Source organism: Staurois parvus, unplaced genomic scaffold (assembly GCF_062004578.1).
Source record: "Staurois parvus isolate SC_StPar_1 unplaced genomic scaffold, SC_StPar_1.0 ptg000048l, whole genome shotgun sequence".
NCBI lineage: Eukaryota > Metazoa > Chordata > Amphibia > Anura > Ranidae > Staurois > Staurois parvus.
The window spans coordinates 1,593,327-1,608,132 of record NW_028317844.1 but is presented as its reverse complement, the minus strand read 5'-3'; the positions used below and the strand labels follow the sequence as shown (position 1 = coordinate 1,608,132).

Here is a 14,806-nt window from a genome sequence, read left to right as displayed (position 1 = left end):
CAATAACTCTGAAATCAAAATTGCAGCAGCTGAACTGAATTAGGCAAATCCTCAACAAGTCCAGTAACAAAGAAAGTAAATAAAATATAATCAGCACATAAATCCATAAAAGTCATTAAGTATCCAAAAAGCATAATTTATAAACCCACTCCTATTATAATAATGCTTGCAATGGATGTCAAAAAACACTATTAACCATACACAGTAGCTATCTTAGAAAGTAGTGGCCATAAAAGTACTTCTAGGCCCTCCTCTCTAGAGTCTGTCTTTTACACTCCTGCAGCTGCTGTACCTGTGACATAGTCAACCATAGATGAGGAGGGGTCTCACTGTTTCTTTTTGGATGAATTTGTGCCTGAGGAGACTCAGTCTGCTGACATAACTGTGCTTAAAGATACAATTTTGTTTTTTATTGACATGGTATGTACATATTTAAAGCTGGAGCAACTTGTGTCGAAACCACCACATTTACCAATTACAGGTCAGGGAGTCCTAAATCTTTCAGGTACATTCATTACTGAAAACTATTTCATACAGCAATTGGATTACTTTTGACAAAAGTGGGGCATTCTCATTGGGGACCCAGCCACTTCCTGCCTAAACAAAACTCCGACTATTCCTGTTGAGAACATTCCAGTTTTTAAAGACCAAGTTGACCAAGAGTCTGTAAACTCTTTGCTTGATCTTTTTTTTCTTAACAAGTTCTTCCCTGCAACCTGGCAATTTGTCAGACCCTGAGAGTAAGATCTAAGGGAATATCTAAAGAACCTGATACCATCCTTACTGATCATTAATTTTATGAATATTTGCCAGAGTGGGTCTTCCTCTGTAAATATGTAGAGCACTCTGGCTAAAATACTGGTCTGTGCAACAATGCAAAAAAAAAAAAAAAGTGTTAGCTCCACATGACTTTTAATTTAGAAAATTTTCTGTGGGTCCCTTGAGAAGTTTATTGAAAAGGTCAGTGGAGGCAAGAGTACTTTCTTAGCACAACAAAAGAAACCTACGCCTCAAGGTGGTATGACTCATTCTATCTATGAAGGCTAAACAGTTTCTTTCATTTCTCCAGGCCACTAAGTTTAGGCCAAAATCTGGGACCCTAAGACATAAATCCTGGGCTCCTAAGTCCTCTTCCACTATTTGAAGAATGAAGATGTCTATTAGCCTTTGCATTCACCTGTATTGACAGCAATTCCAATCCATGAGTAAAGATCTGGTGTCCCTGTACTGATAAAAACAAAATATGTGGTGTCCAGGGGCTACAAGCTGTGTTTTATTCTTTGTCTCCACCCCCCTTCCTGTTGTGAAACATGGCAACCTCTCTGCAAAGACTAACAAATCTCCATACTGCTTTGGTAGACCTCCTAGATCAAAGAGTCATTGCCATTGTTCTTCAAGTGGAAGATTTAGCTCTGATACTAGCCCTGTTATGCTCACAGGGCATTCCCATAGCGGGATGGTTTGATGATCTTCTACTTAAAGAACAGTCAGCCAAGATCTTGTTTGACAATGTTATCAATGGAACTTATTAATTGCGTTAAATATCTGGATCTGATACTGAATACACCTCAATCCAGAGTTTTACTTCCACAAGTGAGACTCTTTAAGTGTTACTAAACCTATAACCCTGCATTCCTTATATCTGGTCTCTCACAGTACACACAACATGCAATTATTTTAGTACATTTAAATGGCAACTCCAATCCGCGAACTGTCCAACTCTTTACGTTTGCATGAGAGTTCTGGGTCTAAAGGTAGCTTATTCAAGGCAATTCCATTTGCCCAGTTCCACTCCAGATTGTTACAACTCAAAATTCTGGTTGAGTGGGACAAGAAGGCACAGTCATCGGACCTACTGATGAACCTGACACACAGGACCAGGATGTCTCTGGCTGGGTGACTTGCCCACCCAGCCCTGGAATTGGCAAATCTTTTCTTCCTTTATCCTTGGAAGATTCTCATGATTTATTCCAGCCTCTTGACAGGCTGGAGAGAGAACCTGATGGAACAGGGAGCTGGGTTATGAGCAGAAGCTCCTCTTCCTATCAACATACTAGAGTTTCAAGTAATCCCTATCTAAATGTCAGGGCTCCCAGGTATGACCAGAGGTGTGTGACTGAAGCAGGGAAACGCAGACCTCAGATATGTTATAAACAATATAATTTATTAACACTAACAGTACAAACATAAACGCAGTGCAATACTAAAACATAATACAGTGCAAACAAACCAAACCAAACCACCCACAGATAACAGTATATACAAGCAAGCGTCGTCAGGCAGGCCGGGTCAATATCAATTGGGCAGGTAGGTACAGGGGGAGCAAGCGGAGAATAGTCGGGGTCACAGGCCAGGTTCAGCAGGTAGCAAGCAGCATAGTACAGAGGGTCAGACAGAGGAATGGTCAGGGTCACAAGCCAGGATCAGAGCAGGAGAAGTCAGCAAAGGAACAGAAACAGGATGCAGGACAGATACAGGGCCCAGGACAAACACAACACCAAGGCAGAGTCTGCAAGTCTGGCCATCCCTTAAATACCCCAGTATCATCAGTTCCAGGTGTTAGCTGGCTGAAAGGTTGAGTCTCTGATTGCTGGGAGCACCCGCTGGCCAGCCCTGGTACTGCAGATCAAAAGGCAGGTGAGTCCCACCATTGCTGGCCAGTCCATTCCTAACAGTACCCCCCCCTCAAGGAGCGGCCTCAGGACGCTCCAAACAGTCCTAGCTGGGCAAAATGTTCCACCGCCCGGGTCTGGCAACTGGCGGGATAGCAAAGACTGGCACACCGGGCAGGACTCCGGGCAGCGGCACACCGGGCTGGACTCCGAGCAGAGGCACACCGGGCAGAGGCACACCGGGCAGAGGCACACCGGGCAGGACTCCGGGCAGAGGCACATCGGGCAGAGGCACATCGGGCAGGGGCACATCGGGCAGAGGCACACCGGGCAGAGGCACATCGGGCAGAGGCACATCGGGCAGGACTCCGGGCAGAGGCACACCGGGCAGAGGCACATCGGGCAGGACTCCGGGCAGAGGCACATCGGGCAGGACTCCGGGCAGAGGCACACCGGGCAGAGGCACATCGGGCAGGACTCCGGGCAGAGGCACATCGGGCAGAGGCACATCGGGCAGGACTCCGGGCAGAGGCACATCGGATTACCAGGCGAAGCAGCAGGCAGCGGGCCCCCGGGCGGGGCGACAGGCAGCAGGCCCCCGGGCGGGGCGACAGGCACCGGGCCCCCGGGCGGGGCAGCAGGCACCGGGCCCCCGGGCGGGGCAGCAGGCACCGGGCCCCCGGGCGGGGCAGCAGGCACCGGGCCCCCGGGCGGGGCGACAGGCATCGTGCCCCCAGGCGGGGCGACAGGCATCGTGCCCCCAGGCGGGGCGACAGGCATCGTGCCCCCAGGCGGAGCGGCGGGCGCCGGACCCCCAGGCGGAGCGACAGGTCTCGGGCCCTCAGGCGGAGCGGCGGGCGCCGGACCCCCAGGCGGAGCGACAGGTCTCGGGCCCTCAGGCGGAGCGGCGGGCGCCGGACCCCCAGGCGGAGCGACAGGTCTCGGGCCCTCAGGCGGAGCGGCGGGTGCCGGACCCCCAGGAGGAGCGACAGGTCTCGGGCCCTCAGGCGGAGCGGCGGGCGCCGGACCCCCAGGAGGAGCGACAGGTCTCGGGCCCTCAGGCGGAGCGGCGGGCGCCGGACCCCCAGATGGAGCGACAGGTCTCGGGCCCTCAGGCGGAGCGACAGGTCTCGGGCCCATAGGCGGAGTGGCGGGCGCCGGACCCCCAGGAGGAGCGACAGGTCTCGGGCCCTCAGGCGGAGCGGCGGGCGCCGGACCCCCAGATGGAGCGACAGGTCTCGGGCCCTCAGGCGGAGCGGCGGGCGCCGGACCCCCAGGTGGAGCGACAGGTCTCGGGCCCTCAGGCGGAGCGGCGGGCGCCGGACCCCCAGATGGAGCGACAGGTCTCGGGCCCTCAGGCGGAGCGACAGGTCTCAGGCCCCCAGGCGGGGCGGCGGGCGCCGGATCCCCAGGCGGAGCGGCGGGCGCTGGACCCCCAAGCGGAGCAACAGGTCTCGGGCCCCCAGGCGGAGCGGCGGGCACCGAGTCACCAGGCACGACAGTGGGCTCCGAGTCAACTGGTATGACCGCAGGCACTGGGTCAGACATTGTATGGTCTGGCTGGACAGCGGGCATCGGGTCACCAGGCATCAGGTCATTTGGCTCGACAGCGGGCACCGCGTCATCTGGCAAGGCAGTGGGCTCCGAGTCAACTGGTATGACCGCGGGCACTGGGTCAGACATTGGATCGTCTGACCGGACAGCGGGCATCGGGTCACCAGGCATCAGGTCATTTGGCTCGACAGCGGGCACCGCGTCATCTGGCAAGGCAGTGGGCTCCAAGTCAACTGGTATGACCGCGGGCACTGGGTCAGACATTGGATCGTCTGACTGGACAGCGGGCACTGGGTCACCAGGCATCAGGTCATTTGGCTCGACAGCGGGCACCGCGTCATCCGGCAAGGCAGTGGGCTCCGAGTCAACTGGTATGACCGCGGGCACTGGGTCAGACATTGGATCGTCTGACTGGACAGCGGGCACTGGGTCACCAGGCATCAGGTCATTTGGCTCGACAGCGGGCACCGCGTCATCTGGCAAGGCAGTGGGCTCCGAGTCAACAGGCACGACAGTGAGCACCGGGGCATCAGGTACCGGATTGTCTGGCTCGACAGCGGGCATCGGGTCACCAGGTATGACAGCGGGCACTGGGTCACCAGGCATCAGGTCATTTGGCTTGTCAGCGGGCACCGCGTCATCTGGCAAGGCAGTGGGCACCGGGTCACCAGGCATTGGATCGTCTGGCTCGACAGCGGGCATCGGGTCACCAGGTATGACAGCGGGCACTGGGTCACCAGGCATCAGGTCATTTGGCTTGCCAGCGGGCACCGCGTCATCTGGCAAGGCAGTGGGCACCGGGTCACCAGATATGACAGCGGGCTCTGAGTCAATTGGCACGACAGCGGGCACTGGATCAGGTACCGGATCATCTGGATCAACAGCGGGCATCGAGTCAACTGGCCTAATAGGATCGTTGGGCTGGATCAGTTCATCATGCTGAGTAGCGGCATCAGGCTGAATGCAGGCATCAGGCTGAGGAGAGGCTTCAGGCTGAAGAGAGGCATCCGGCTGAAGAGAGGCATCCGGCTGAAGAGAGGCATCCGGCTGAAGAGAGGCATCCGGCTGAAGAGAGGCATCCGGCTGAAGAGAGGCATCCGGCTGAAGAGAGGCATCCGGCTGAAGAGAGGCATCAGGCCGAGTAGAGGCTTCAGGCTGAGTAGAGGCTTCAGGCCGAGTCACGGAAGGCAGGCTCACCGGTTTGGATACTGGCAGGATGGTATTGGTTGGAAAGAATTTTCGCTTTTTTCTGGTTTTAACTACTGGAGCACTGCAAGTAAACGCAGGTCTGCAAACGAATGGAGCAGCTGGAGACAGAGAAAAACTGGAGGATGGAACAGGAGAGGGAGCAGTTGCTACAGAGGGCTCTTTTACAGGGTTAAAGGCAGGATAGGTGCAGCGAGTGGGAACAGGGTACTGACATGCGGTAGATAGCAGGGCAGGAGGAGCTGGTGGGAATACAGGAGTAGAGTTAGAAGCAGGACTGGGTCTTTGTAAGCTGACTGAGGCTGGGTGCAACAAATCTGTCCATGTCTGCAGTAGGGGTTGAACAAAGCTGAGCTTACACAAAGTCTGTCTGGTCAATGACTGCACTGCGTTTATACAATCTCTCAGTGTCTGTGGTGAACATGTGGAATAACGCTCCAGAAAGTAACCCACATCATCCTCTAATAACCACACCAGGGACTCTACCTGGTCTGCACTAAATGGTGGCAAAAATTCATCCCTGCATTCGGGGAAACCAGATGAAACCAACTCAACACAAACCTGAATCAATGGCTGCACCATAGAGAAAACTGTGCCCTGATCTACTAGAACATGAGCGAGCCGTATACATTCTAGTAGTTCATCCCGGGTATACTCCTTCAGAGTCTGATAAGCATACTCTCTGTCATCAAGCACTAGCAGAGATAAATACTCAACCTCATCTAGATCCATCCTTCCCATCAACAAGCCAAGATGGCTTCCCTGTGCAGCCACTTCTGGTCAGGATTGGCCTTGGTGTAATGTCAGGGCTCCCAGGTATGACCAGAGGTGTGTGACTGAAGCAGGGAAACGCAGACCTCAGATATGTTATAAACAATATAATTTATTAACACTAACAGTACAAACATAAACGCAGTGCAATACTAAAACATAATACAGTGCAAACAAACCAAACCAAACCACCCACAGATAACAGTATATACAAGCAAGCGTCGTCAGGCAGGCCGGGTCAATATCAATTGGGCAGGTAGGTACAGGGGGAGCAAGCGGAGAATAGTCGGGGTCACAGGCCAGGTTCAGCAGGTAGCAAGCAGCATAGTACAGAGGGTCAGACAGAGGAATGGTCAGGGTCACAAGCCAGGATCAGAGCAGGAGAAGTCAGCAAAGGAACAGAAACAGGATGCAGGACAGATACAGGGCCCAGGACAAACACAACACCAAGGCAGAGTCTGCAAGTCTGGCCATCCCTTAAATACCCCAGTATCATCAGTTCCAGGTGTTAGCTGGCTGAAAGGTTGAGTCTCTGATTGCTGGGAGCACCCGCTGGCCAGCCCTGGTACTGCAGATCAAAAGGCAGGTGAGTCCCACCATTGCTGGCCAGTCCATTCCTAACACTATCCCTTTAATGTTCCACCCCTTGACTGCTTGAATATCTGATACAGATGCAGTCAGACACAGCAGTGGTGCACAATAACCGTTAGGATAGAACCAGAAGTCTAACGTTGAAAAGAAAAGTGAAACAGATTCTGTCTTGGTTTAACAACAAACAGCACTGGTTTGTCTCCAGGTGCAGGCATCCACTGGTGGAAACAGGGCAGTGAAGATCCTGCTCCTCCACCATTCACAGAACGTAATATGAGTTTTGTGAATGGTAGACTGGGCTGAAGGGGATAGCTAATCGATGCAACTTTTTAAACTATTAACACCAACTGTTAAGTTTCACGGCGCTAGAAGACAGCTACTCACGGCACTATATGGTGGCTATGAAGATGTCACTGAACAGTCGACTAACAAGAAGCAGCAGCCTGTAGGTGGTGGGATGCACATCATTACACATAACTAATGTGATTGGTGCTGTATCCTTCCCCCCCCAAACAAAAATACACTTCAGCTTTAAAACTGCACTCTGAATTAAATAAAGGCTGTGCTTGCCGTTGAGCTCCCTGCACTGCATGGGTTAAATGCTTGTTTAATCTAGGGATGCAGGGATAAGGTGTATTACTTATCCTATCCCCTGGTCCAGCAGCCTCTAGTTGAGAACATTGGCATCATCTCATACAGTGAAGGGCACTTACCTTTGCATTGTGTGCGCATTTACTCCATTACATTATATTCTAAAACATCACACAAATCTGTTATGGTGTACTCTCGTGCTCAGGCAACCCATCCTTTAAGGAGTACTACTTACCTTGTTTCATAAACTGGTAGGATCCAGCAGTATCCTCTCCAAGGCACTGGAGCATGCAGTTGGATTCTTACCTCTTCATATACAGTGCAGGACTAAAAGTCCTAATTTATATATGATGTTGAGGGGCCACCTGGAAAAGAGGAGAATAAGGCAGGCAATACAACTTCTTCTTCTACCGCTATAAATAATGAGCTTTTAACCCTTGCAGTGCAGGGAGCCCAACTGCTAGGGTTTTTTTTCCTTCCCAGTGTTGGACTTTAAGCAAGAGTTGTCCAGCACCCTTGCTTAGCCCTATCAATACATAGACACTTCTTCAGCAAGTATGTGCTTCCTCGTGCAGCCAGGGTGGTAAAAATCTAGTGTCAAGCTACCTGCGCCTGTGCACCAGCATCCCATCAACTTGAATGGGAGGCTGCTTCTGGAACTTGGGTATGTCCCATTCACGTTTATTTTTAATTTAATTTCTATTTTGTTTTTTTATTTTTTTTTTATTTATGAATGCATATAAAATATTATCTTCTTATGGAATGTCGATTTGTAATTTTTACAAGTTCTTCTCTTTTTTAAACAGATGAAACACGTGAAAGAGCGTCTGGGACCAGACGTCAACGAGGAGGTTCTTTTACTGTGCATTGGAGTGACCTCTGGTGTTGGAAGGCTGGTTTTTGGCAGAGTTGCAGATTACATTCCAGGAGTCAAAAAAGTGTACTTACAGGTATTGTGATTTAGTAATGCTTTTTTTATGTGAATTAGAAGTAAAACACAAACAACCTCCTTAGTTACTACTACATTATCAAAAATTCAAACAAATCATAAACAGGAGAAGGTTGTATGCCAGCTTCAAAATTATAATCTATATTGTTCACAAAGGAGTACATGTGATAAAATGTTTTAAACAGTTAATAAAACATCTCTCACACCACCTCCTATACAAATTTGGTTTGGTTGTGAAATTATCCAAAATACTGTATATTCAAATTTAGTGTATTCCAGCAGGTTAATATTCCAATGGACCAACATAATTATAAAAGCCCATAATAAAAATTATTAAAGCCCCAAATTTGTTCTCTCAACAATGAATGCTCAATCTAATATACTGTATATTACTGTATGTGTCGTTGATTCAATATGAGTCTCAAACAGGACTCTGGAGGAGACTGATCCTCATAAAGATAGCATTGCATATTGTGTATGGCTATATAATGAATAAGCATTAATAAACCAATGTTCACAGATCTAAAGTAAATGTCAAAAACATGAGCAATAGGGCAGTTTTAAAAAGCAGCTACTCTTTTGAGCAGTATCCAGCAAAGATGCCCAGAAGGTTAGAGATAGGGATATTATCGAGAGCACTTTCACCGACAGGTTCTCTTTGAATGATTTAAATTATTATGAATATTATTATTATTATTATTATACAGTATTTATAAAGCGCCAACAGTTTGCTCAGCGCTTTACATTACAAAGAGAGACAGAACATGCAACAGTACGAAAACAATACAATGTGATACACGATGGGTTCGAGGGCCCTGCTCTTTCGAGCTTACAATCGAGCTTACAATCTTAAATAGTCGCATATGGCAGCTGCGACTAGAAAGTAGGCTGCCAGAAGTATGGTGCAAAACACAGTTTATGGTAATCTGAAAATACTTCACCATTAGAAAACTTTTCTAGCTGCATACATTTTCTGAATTATACAAAGTCTTTCATCCAGCAAATCTGCCCCTTTAATGCTTTATTTAAAAAATCACCCCCCCCCCCCATCCTAAAACAATAATGTCTGGCGATGTAAATCTATCATGAATCATGTCATCCTGCCATGTAGGTCATGTATCTTGCCAAATGTTGCCCAACCACCACGATGACGTGCTGCCCAATTTTACTGACCTGCCGTTTCTTATGTCCCAAATGACAAATCCCTGGCTGGCTTCTGTTCATAAACAAATTAGCCAGGTATCATGTGTGATGTTATTGATGTCAGTCAGGATCCTCAGCTGATGTTTTTTTTACAAACATCAGCCATGGGCTTTCAGGCAGGCAAACTGGCCAAACATGGCCAGTTTGTTCGCCTATTTTGTTCGCCTATTTGCCAAACCATGAACCGGCTGGGTTTGGGTTGAACTCATGTTTTACCTGAACCTGAAGCTCATCCCTAATCCTGATGTAGCCACCAGGAGTGGTGAAACTGGTTAAGTAGCTCTAGGTTCATCAGTCATTATCACATGGGATAAGTACTATCGGAATTTGCATTCTCTTCAGGTGCATTAACTATAACTGTGGCTGTGGCTTTTTATGCTAGCTGCAATTGGGAACATAGAAACTTAAAAGAGTGGCGGCAGAAAAAGACCAAATGTTCCATCGAATCTGATGTTTGTTTTTGTATAGATCTGTATTTATTCTAAGCATGTTTGCATCTACTTACTGTTGACGAACTTTGAGTCATGTTCCTGTGTTCTTGATCCTGGCTTTATATTGAAAACATTGCTCTCATGAACCTTATTCACACCCTAATGTATTTAAATGTTTCAATCATGTCTTCCCTTTCCCTCAAGAATGTACATAATAAGTTCCTAAAGTATTTATTGAAAGGGAAAGAGACTTTTGTATTGCACTTTTTTCATCCAGTTTGTGCAGTTGATACGTTTAGATGCTCAGGGGCCCCTCTCCTCCAACCCTGGACCATCATGTGCTCATAGCTGTGTCCCTCAATGCACAAGAAAGAAAAGAGGATATTTGTAATCACAGTAAAGTCCTTTTCTTGGAATCTCTTGAATTTACACCCCTCTGTGTAAGAAGGGGCTATCCACCCTTTTTTATTGTTTGCCCAATCCTCCTGTAGCTGGCAGTATAACCCATGCTCCAAAAAATAATTTTACAGTGAGTACAAAAATAATTTATTGCGTTGTTGCGGGCCTATTACTGTAGATCACAGATGTACAGTGAAAATTTAAATTTAGGATTTTATTTTTGTTTTAATAAAGGTTATTCTTATTTTAAGACCACTCATGCAAAGAGAAGACCTGACAGCCCCCTACCACCAAAACAAATAATCTGTAATTAAATGAAAGTAGAACTTAAAGTAGAACTAAAGGCAATATTTCTTTTTTTTTTTTTTTTTCATTTTGGATAGAGTAAGGCTTATAACACCTGTCAGGCTTTTGTTTTGCCATTGGGGAGATTTCCCTTTAACCTTTATTGTCCAATAACCAACACATGAAGTGAGCAGAAATCCCTTCAAAAAGAGGGAATTTCCAGTTGTCACCAAGTTCACCAGAACTAGTGTTCCCATTGAAAAAATTCCCATCTCTTACTGTTCTGGAGTGAACACAATATTTGGGATATTTTTCTTTTTTTGTTTCACATTCAGTGATAACAATAAACATGACAAATAGAGTGCGTCAGTCCCCCTAACAGGAACACAGACAGCATTAAAAACCGATGTTCTAATCCCTCTCCACTCTAACCAAAACTAAAAAAAATTTTTGCCTTTAGTTATACAACTACTTACCTCAGTCCTGTCTTCTGGGAGCTGTGGGTGATATCGCTGCCCCTTACTGCTGCATCTTGGCCACTCCAAATCCTTTGAGAATACAAACATGTGTTACTGCACATTACAAGGTGCTCACATCCTTGCCACTTAAGACTTTATATAATATAGATAACATCAAACTTTTTTTCTTGTAGGTGATATCATTTTTCTTCATTGGATTAATGTCAATGATGATTCCGTTGTGCCATAACTTTGGTGGGTTGATTGCTGTCTGTCTGTTCATGGGCCTATTTGATGGCTGCTTTATATGCATTATGGCACCTATTGCATTTGAACTGGTTGGACCACAGAATGTTTCTCAGGCCATTGGATTTCTACTTGGATTTATGTCTATTCCAATGACTGTTGGCCCTCCTATTGCAGGTAAAGTAGAAGTTTAATATATTACATTTTATACCAACCAAACATTTATTTTTGATACTTTTTTAGAACATTTTACTGTGCCCTGCTCCAGGTAAACCAGACGCTTACTTTATCACATTAGACTTTTCTTATGTCTTTATACCATCAAACATTTATTTTAGATTGTATTCCATTACCCCTTGGCGCCAGCACCTCCCGGCCCTTTAAGGATTTCAGAAGCCGGGATGTGGGGCGGGGCTTTAAGGTCATGTGACCGCCATGATTCGCTGTCACGGCGATCACATGATCGGGAAAGGTCCTGATCGAAAGAGGAGATTGGGACCTTTCCGTGAGTACCGGACATGTGCGCACTCTTAGCGCATATGTTTTTCTTAATTGCACGCAAATGTGCGGCCGCTCGGCATCTAGGCCCTGACGCCGGGATGTGCGGCCGTCGTGAACAGGTTAAAGCAGGACTACACTGCATTTGAGCACTGTAAACCAAAAATGCTATTTAATACATTTTTAATTTTCAAAGCAAACTCCCCCATCCGTCCATGTCTGCATACTTTATTTTGCTAAAAAATTCACTTTGAAAAACATCCCCCCTGGTATTTCTGGCAGAGGCCATCTTGAGTATGGGCAGCTGAATCATGTAGCATTTACTTCCTGAAATCCATCTGTCTGTAGCTCAGGCATGCAGGCAGTAGGGTGTGCTTAGCTAAGAAAGCCTCTTCTCCTCTCCTGAAGACTCCTGGGATATATGACATCATTCTGGCCTAGGCTTGAAATTCAGGAAGTAATTGAAGAAATGTTAAAAAAGTTTAAAACAAGTATATATGATATATGTTCCTATCTAATTACTAATGCTGGCAGCATAAGGATCAAAAATAGTCAGTGTTGTTCAAGAGAGTGAAGTTCCACTTTAACTTTCCCTTGGTAAAGTGCCCCTGTTCAATGAGAGACTTTCTCTTTTTGCAACATATCTCTAGAGACTCTTTATGAAGAGTTGAAATACAAATTTTGATTTTTTTTGCTGCATTTTTCTAAAATGTATGAATGCTTGTAATTGTAATATTGATGCTGTCAATCCTGAATTTTTAGTACAGAGGTTTATGGCTTTGATATTTAGATACTGAAAACGTAATGTTGACATGGCGCAAAATTACAGTGACGGTTACTTTTTACAATTGATATTGTAGAAAGTAATGGTATGGGGTCCTTTGGATTACTTCACTTATCCATTTGAGATGAAGTGGTTAAAAACAAGAAGCAGAAATCCTAAACTCAGACAGTACAAGACTCCTTTAGAATTGTGACCATTATGATATAACAATTGTCCGCCAAGACTTACAAAAAATATGTGAAGGTACCACTGTGCAGGAGGAGAGAACTCAGTGGAGGATGATATAGCCCCCATGAAAGATGAACTACAACATACCAGAGCTAAGGTGATCAATAACGAATACAGGCTGGAGGACATAGAGAACAAAGGAAGAATAATGTTCATATCCTAGGTCTACCAGAACGTATTGAGGGAAAACACCCAGCTGATTATATTGAAAAATGGCTAACTGAACCGTTTGGTAGAGAACTTTTTACTGCCATGTTTGCTGTGGAACGAGCTAATAGAATACCAGCATACCCATTACCTTCTGGGCATCTTCCATGCCTTTTTATCTTGAAACTATTCAGTTATAAGGACAGAGATATAATCCTCATGCTGACTCGTAAGAAGGGGAATATTGAATATCGTGCAGCAAAGATCTCCTTTTTCCGCCGATTTCTCAGGAAATAAAGAAACAGCATGCTAGTGCACACAGGTGTAAAAAAAAAAACAGCTCAGAACCCTCCAACTTTCATAAACAATGCTCTATCCAGCTAACCTCAGGGTTGTGGATCGCAAAATCACACTATTTTTTGTATGGTTTGTGGGTATTCGCTCCAGAAATAGAGTGTCTATACACTTCTGAATGAGTTACTTATAGCCTCAAAATGTCCTCTATAGATGGGTAACCTAGGTGGGCTATAATGGTTACTGCAGTTTTTGGTTTGAACTCACTTTCAGGCCATTTGGTTTCCCCCCCAGCAGTGTTCCCAAGAGGAAATTTTTTTTTATAATTTGAGTTTTCTTTACCAGCTGTTGTCAGCAAAATTTTGCTGAGGTTTTTTTCTAAGTGCAGACAGGTCCAGTTATACCAGCTACTTTCATGACCTACCTTTTACCACCAGTAGTCATTTGCGGAATATAGACTGTAATATGAATGATTAGGACAATGTCAAAGCAGACAGTTGTGATCTCATGGAATATTAGGGGCCTGGGATATCCAAGAAAAAAACTGGTGGATTTCACTGCATTATTGTCTTTTTTTCAGCAGTATTTTGCCTGCAGGAGACACACATGTCCTGAAATATGGCCACTCTTTTTAATAGGACAACACTTGAATCAATATCACTCTACTTGCGCTACCTACACTAGAGGTGTAAGTGTTTTAGTGGCATCTTCTGTGATTTTCTCCTGCACGCAAGTTGAAATTGATGAACAGGGGCAATATGCTTTTCTACTTTGTAAATTAGGTGATAAGTGTTTTGTATTGGCAAATATTTATGTCTCCCCACCATATAAGGGAGAGGTCTTAAAATACCTATCTTGCTTCATGACCTGATTCCTTAATGTTCCCATACTTGCTGCAGGAGACCTTAACAATATTCTAAATCCACCCTTAGACAAATACCCAGTGCCCACTGGTAGTGCTGTACAAAGAGACTCAGGTTTTGCCAGTCATTTGGGAGGATTGGGACTGCTCTCTGAGACCATATCATTCCCTCTCTTGCCTTGATTTGGTATTGGGCATGGTCCCGGTTCTTCCATGGAAGGTGTCTGCTTTCTAAGACCTGAGAGGCCTGTCAGACCACTTACCACTGTTATTCAAACAAACTACATTTAAACTTCTTATACCATGGAAGGTTAACCCGTGAAATGTTAACCCATTCTGGCTCAGTCTGATCATGGAAGATTCGAGTATGTTGTCTATTCTAGTGAATTTCTTAACTACCAATAGAGGTACAGCTTCCATACTGATCATATAGGATACCATGAAAATCCACAAACCAGTTAACACACTATAGGATTCCACTTCTACAAACAGCAGTTTGATAGTACAAGTAGTCTTCTCACGTGGGCCAGTTTCTGTGTAGCGAGGTTCCTACAGCTTGCCACAAGTGATCCGGGGAGATCCAGTGAACTCAAATGATAAAGAGAGAGCAGCGCAGGGATCCTCGTTCTTATGATAAGAACAATTTATCCAACAATAAAAATAGTACCCTTACTTCTAAGGTACTAGACAAACAGCA

General features: G+C 46.0%; 1 protein-coding gene across 1 annotated transcript in view; it reads left to right on the top strand.

Annotated features, from left to right (window-relative positions):
* The window catches only part of SLC16A10 (solute carrier family 16 member 10), a 136,278-nt gene that overhangs the window by 107,409 nt on the left and 14,063 nt on the right, over positions 1–14,806 (top strand). Inside the window, exons 4-5 of the mRNA XM_089664525.1 lie at positions 8,132–8,275; positions 11,245–11,473. Of these exons, the coding sequence (XP_089520651.1) occupies positions 8,132–8,275; positions 11,245–11,473 (373 nt within the window). The remainder of the gene's footprint in view (positions 1–8,131; positions 8,276–11,244; positions 11,474–14,806) is intronic.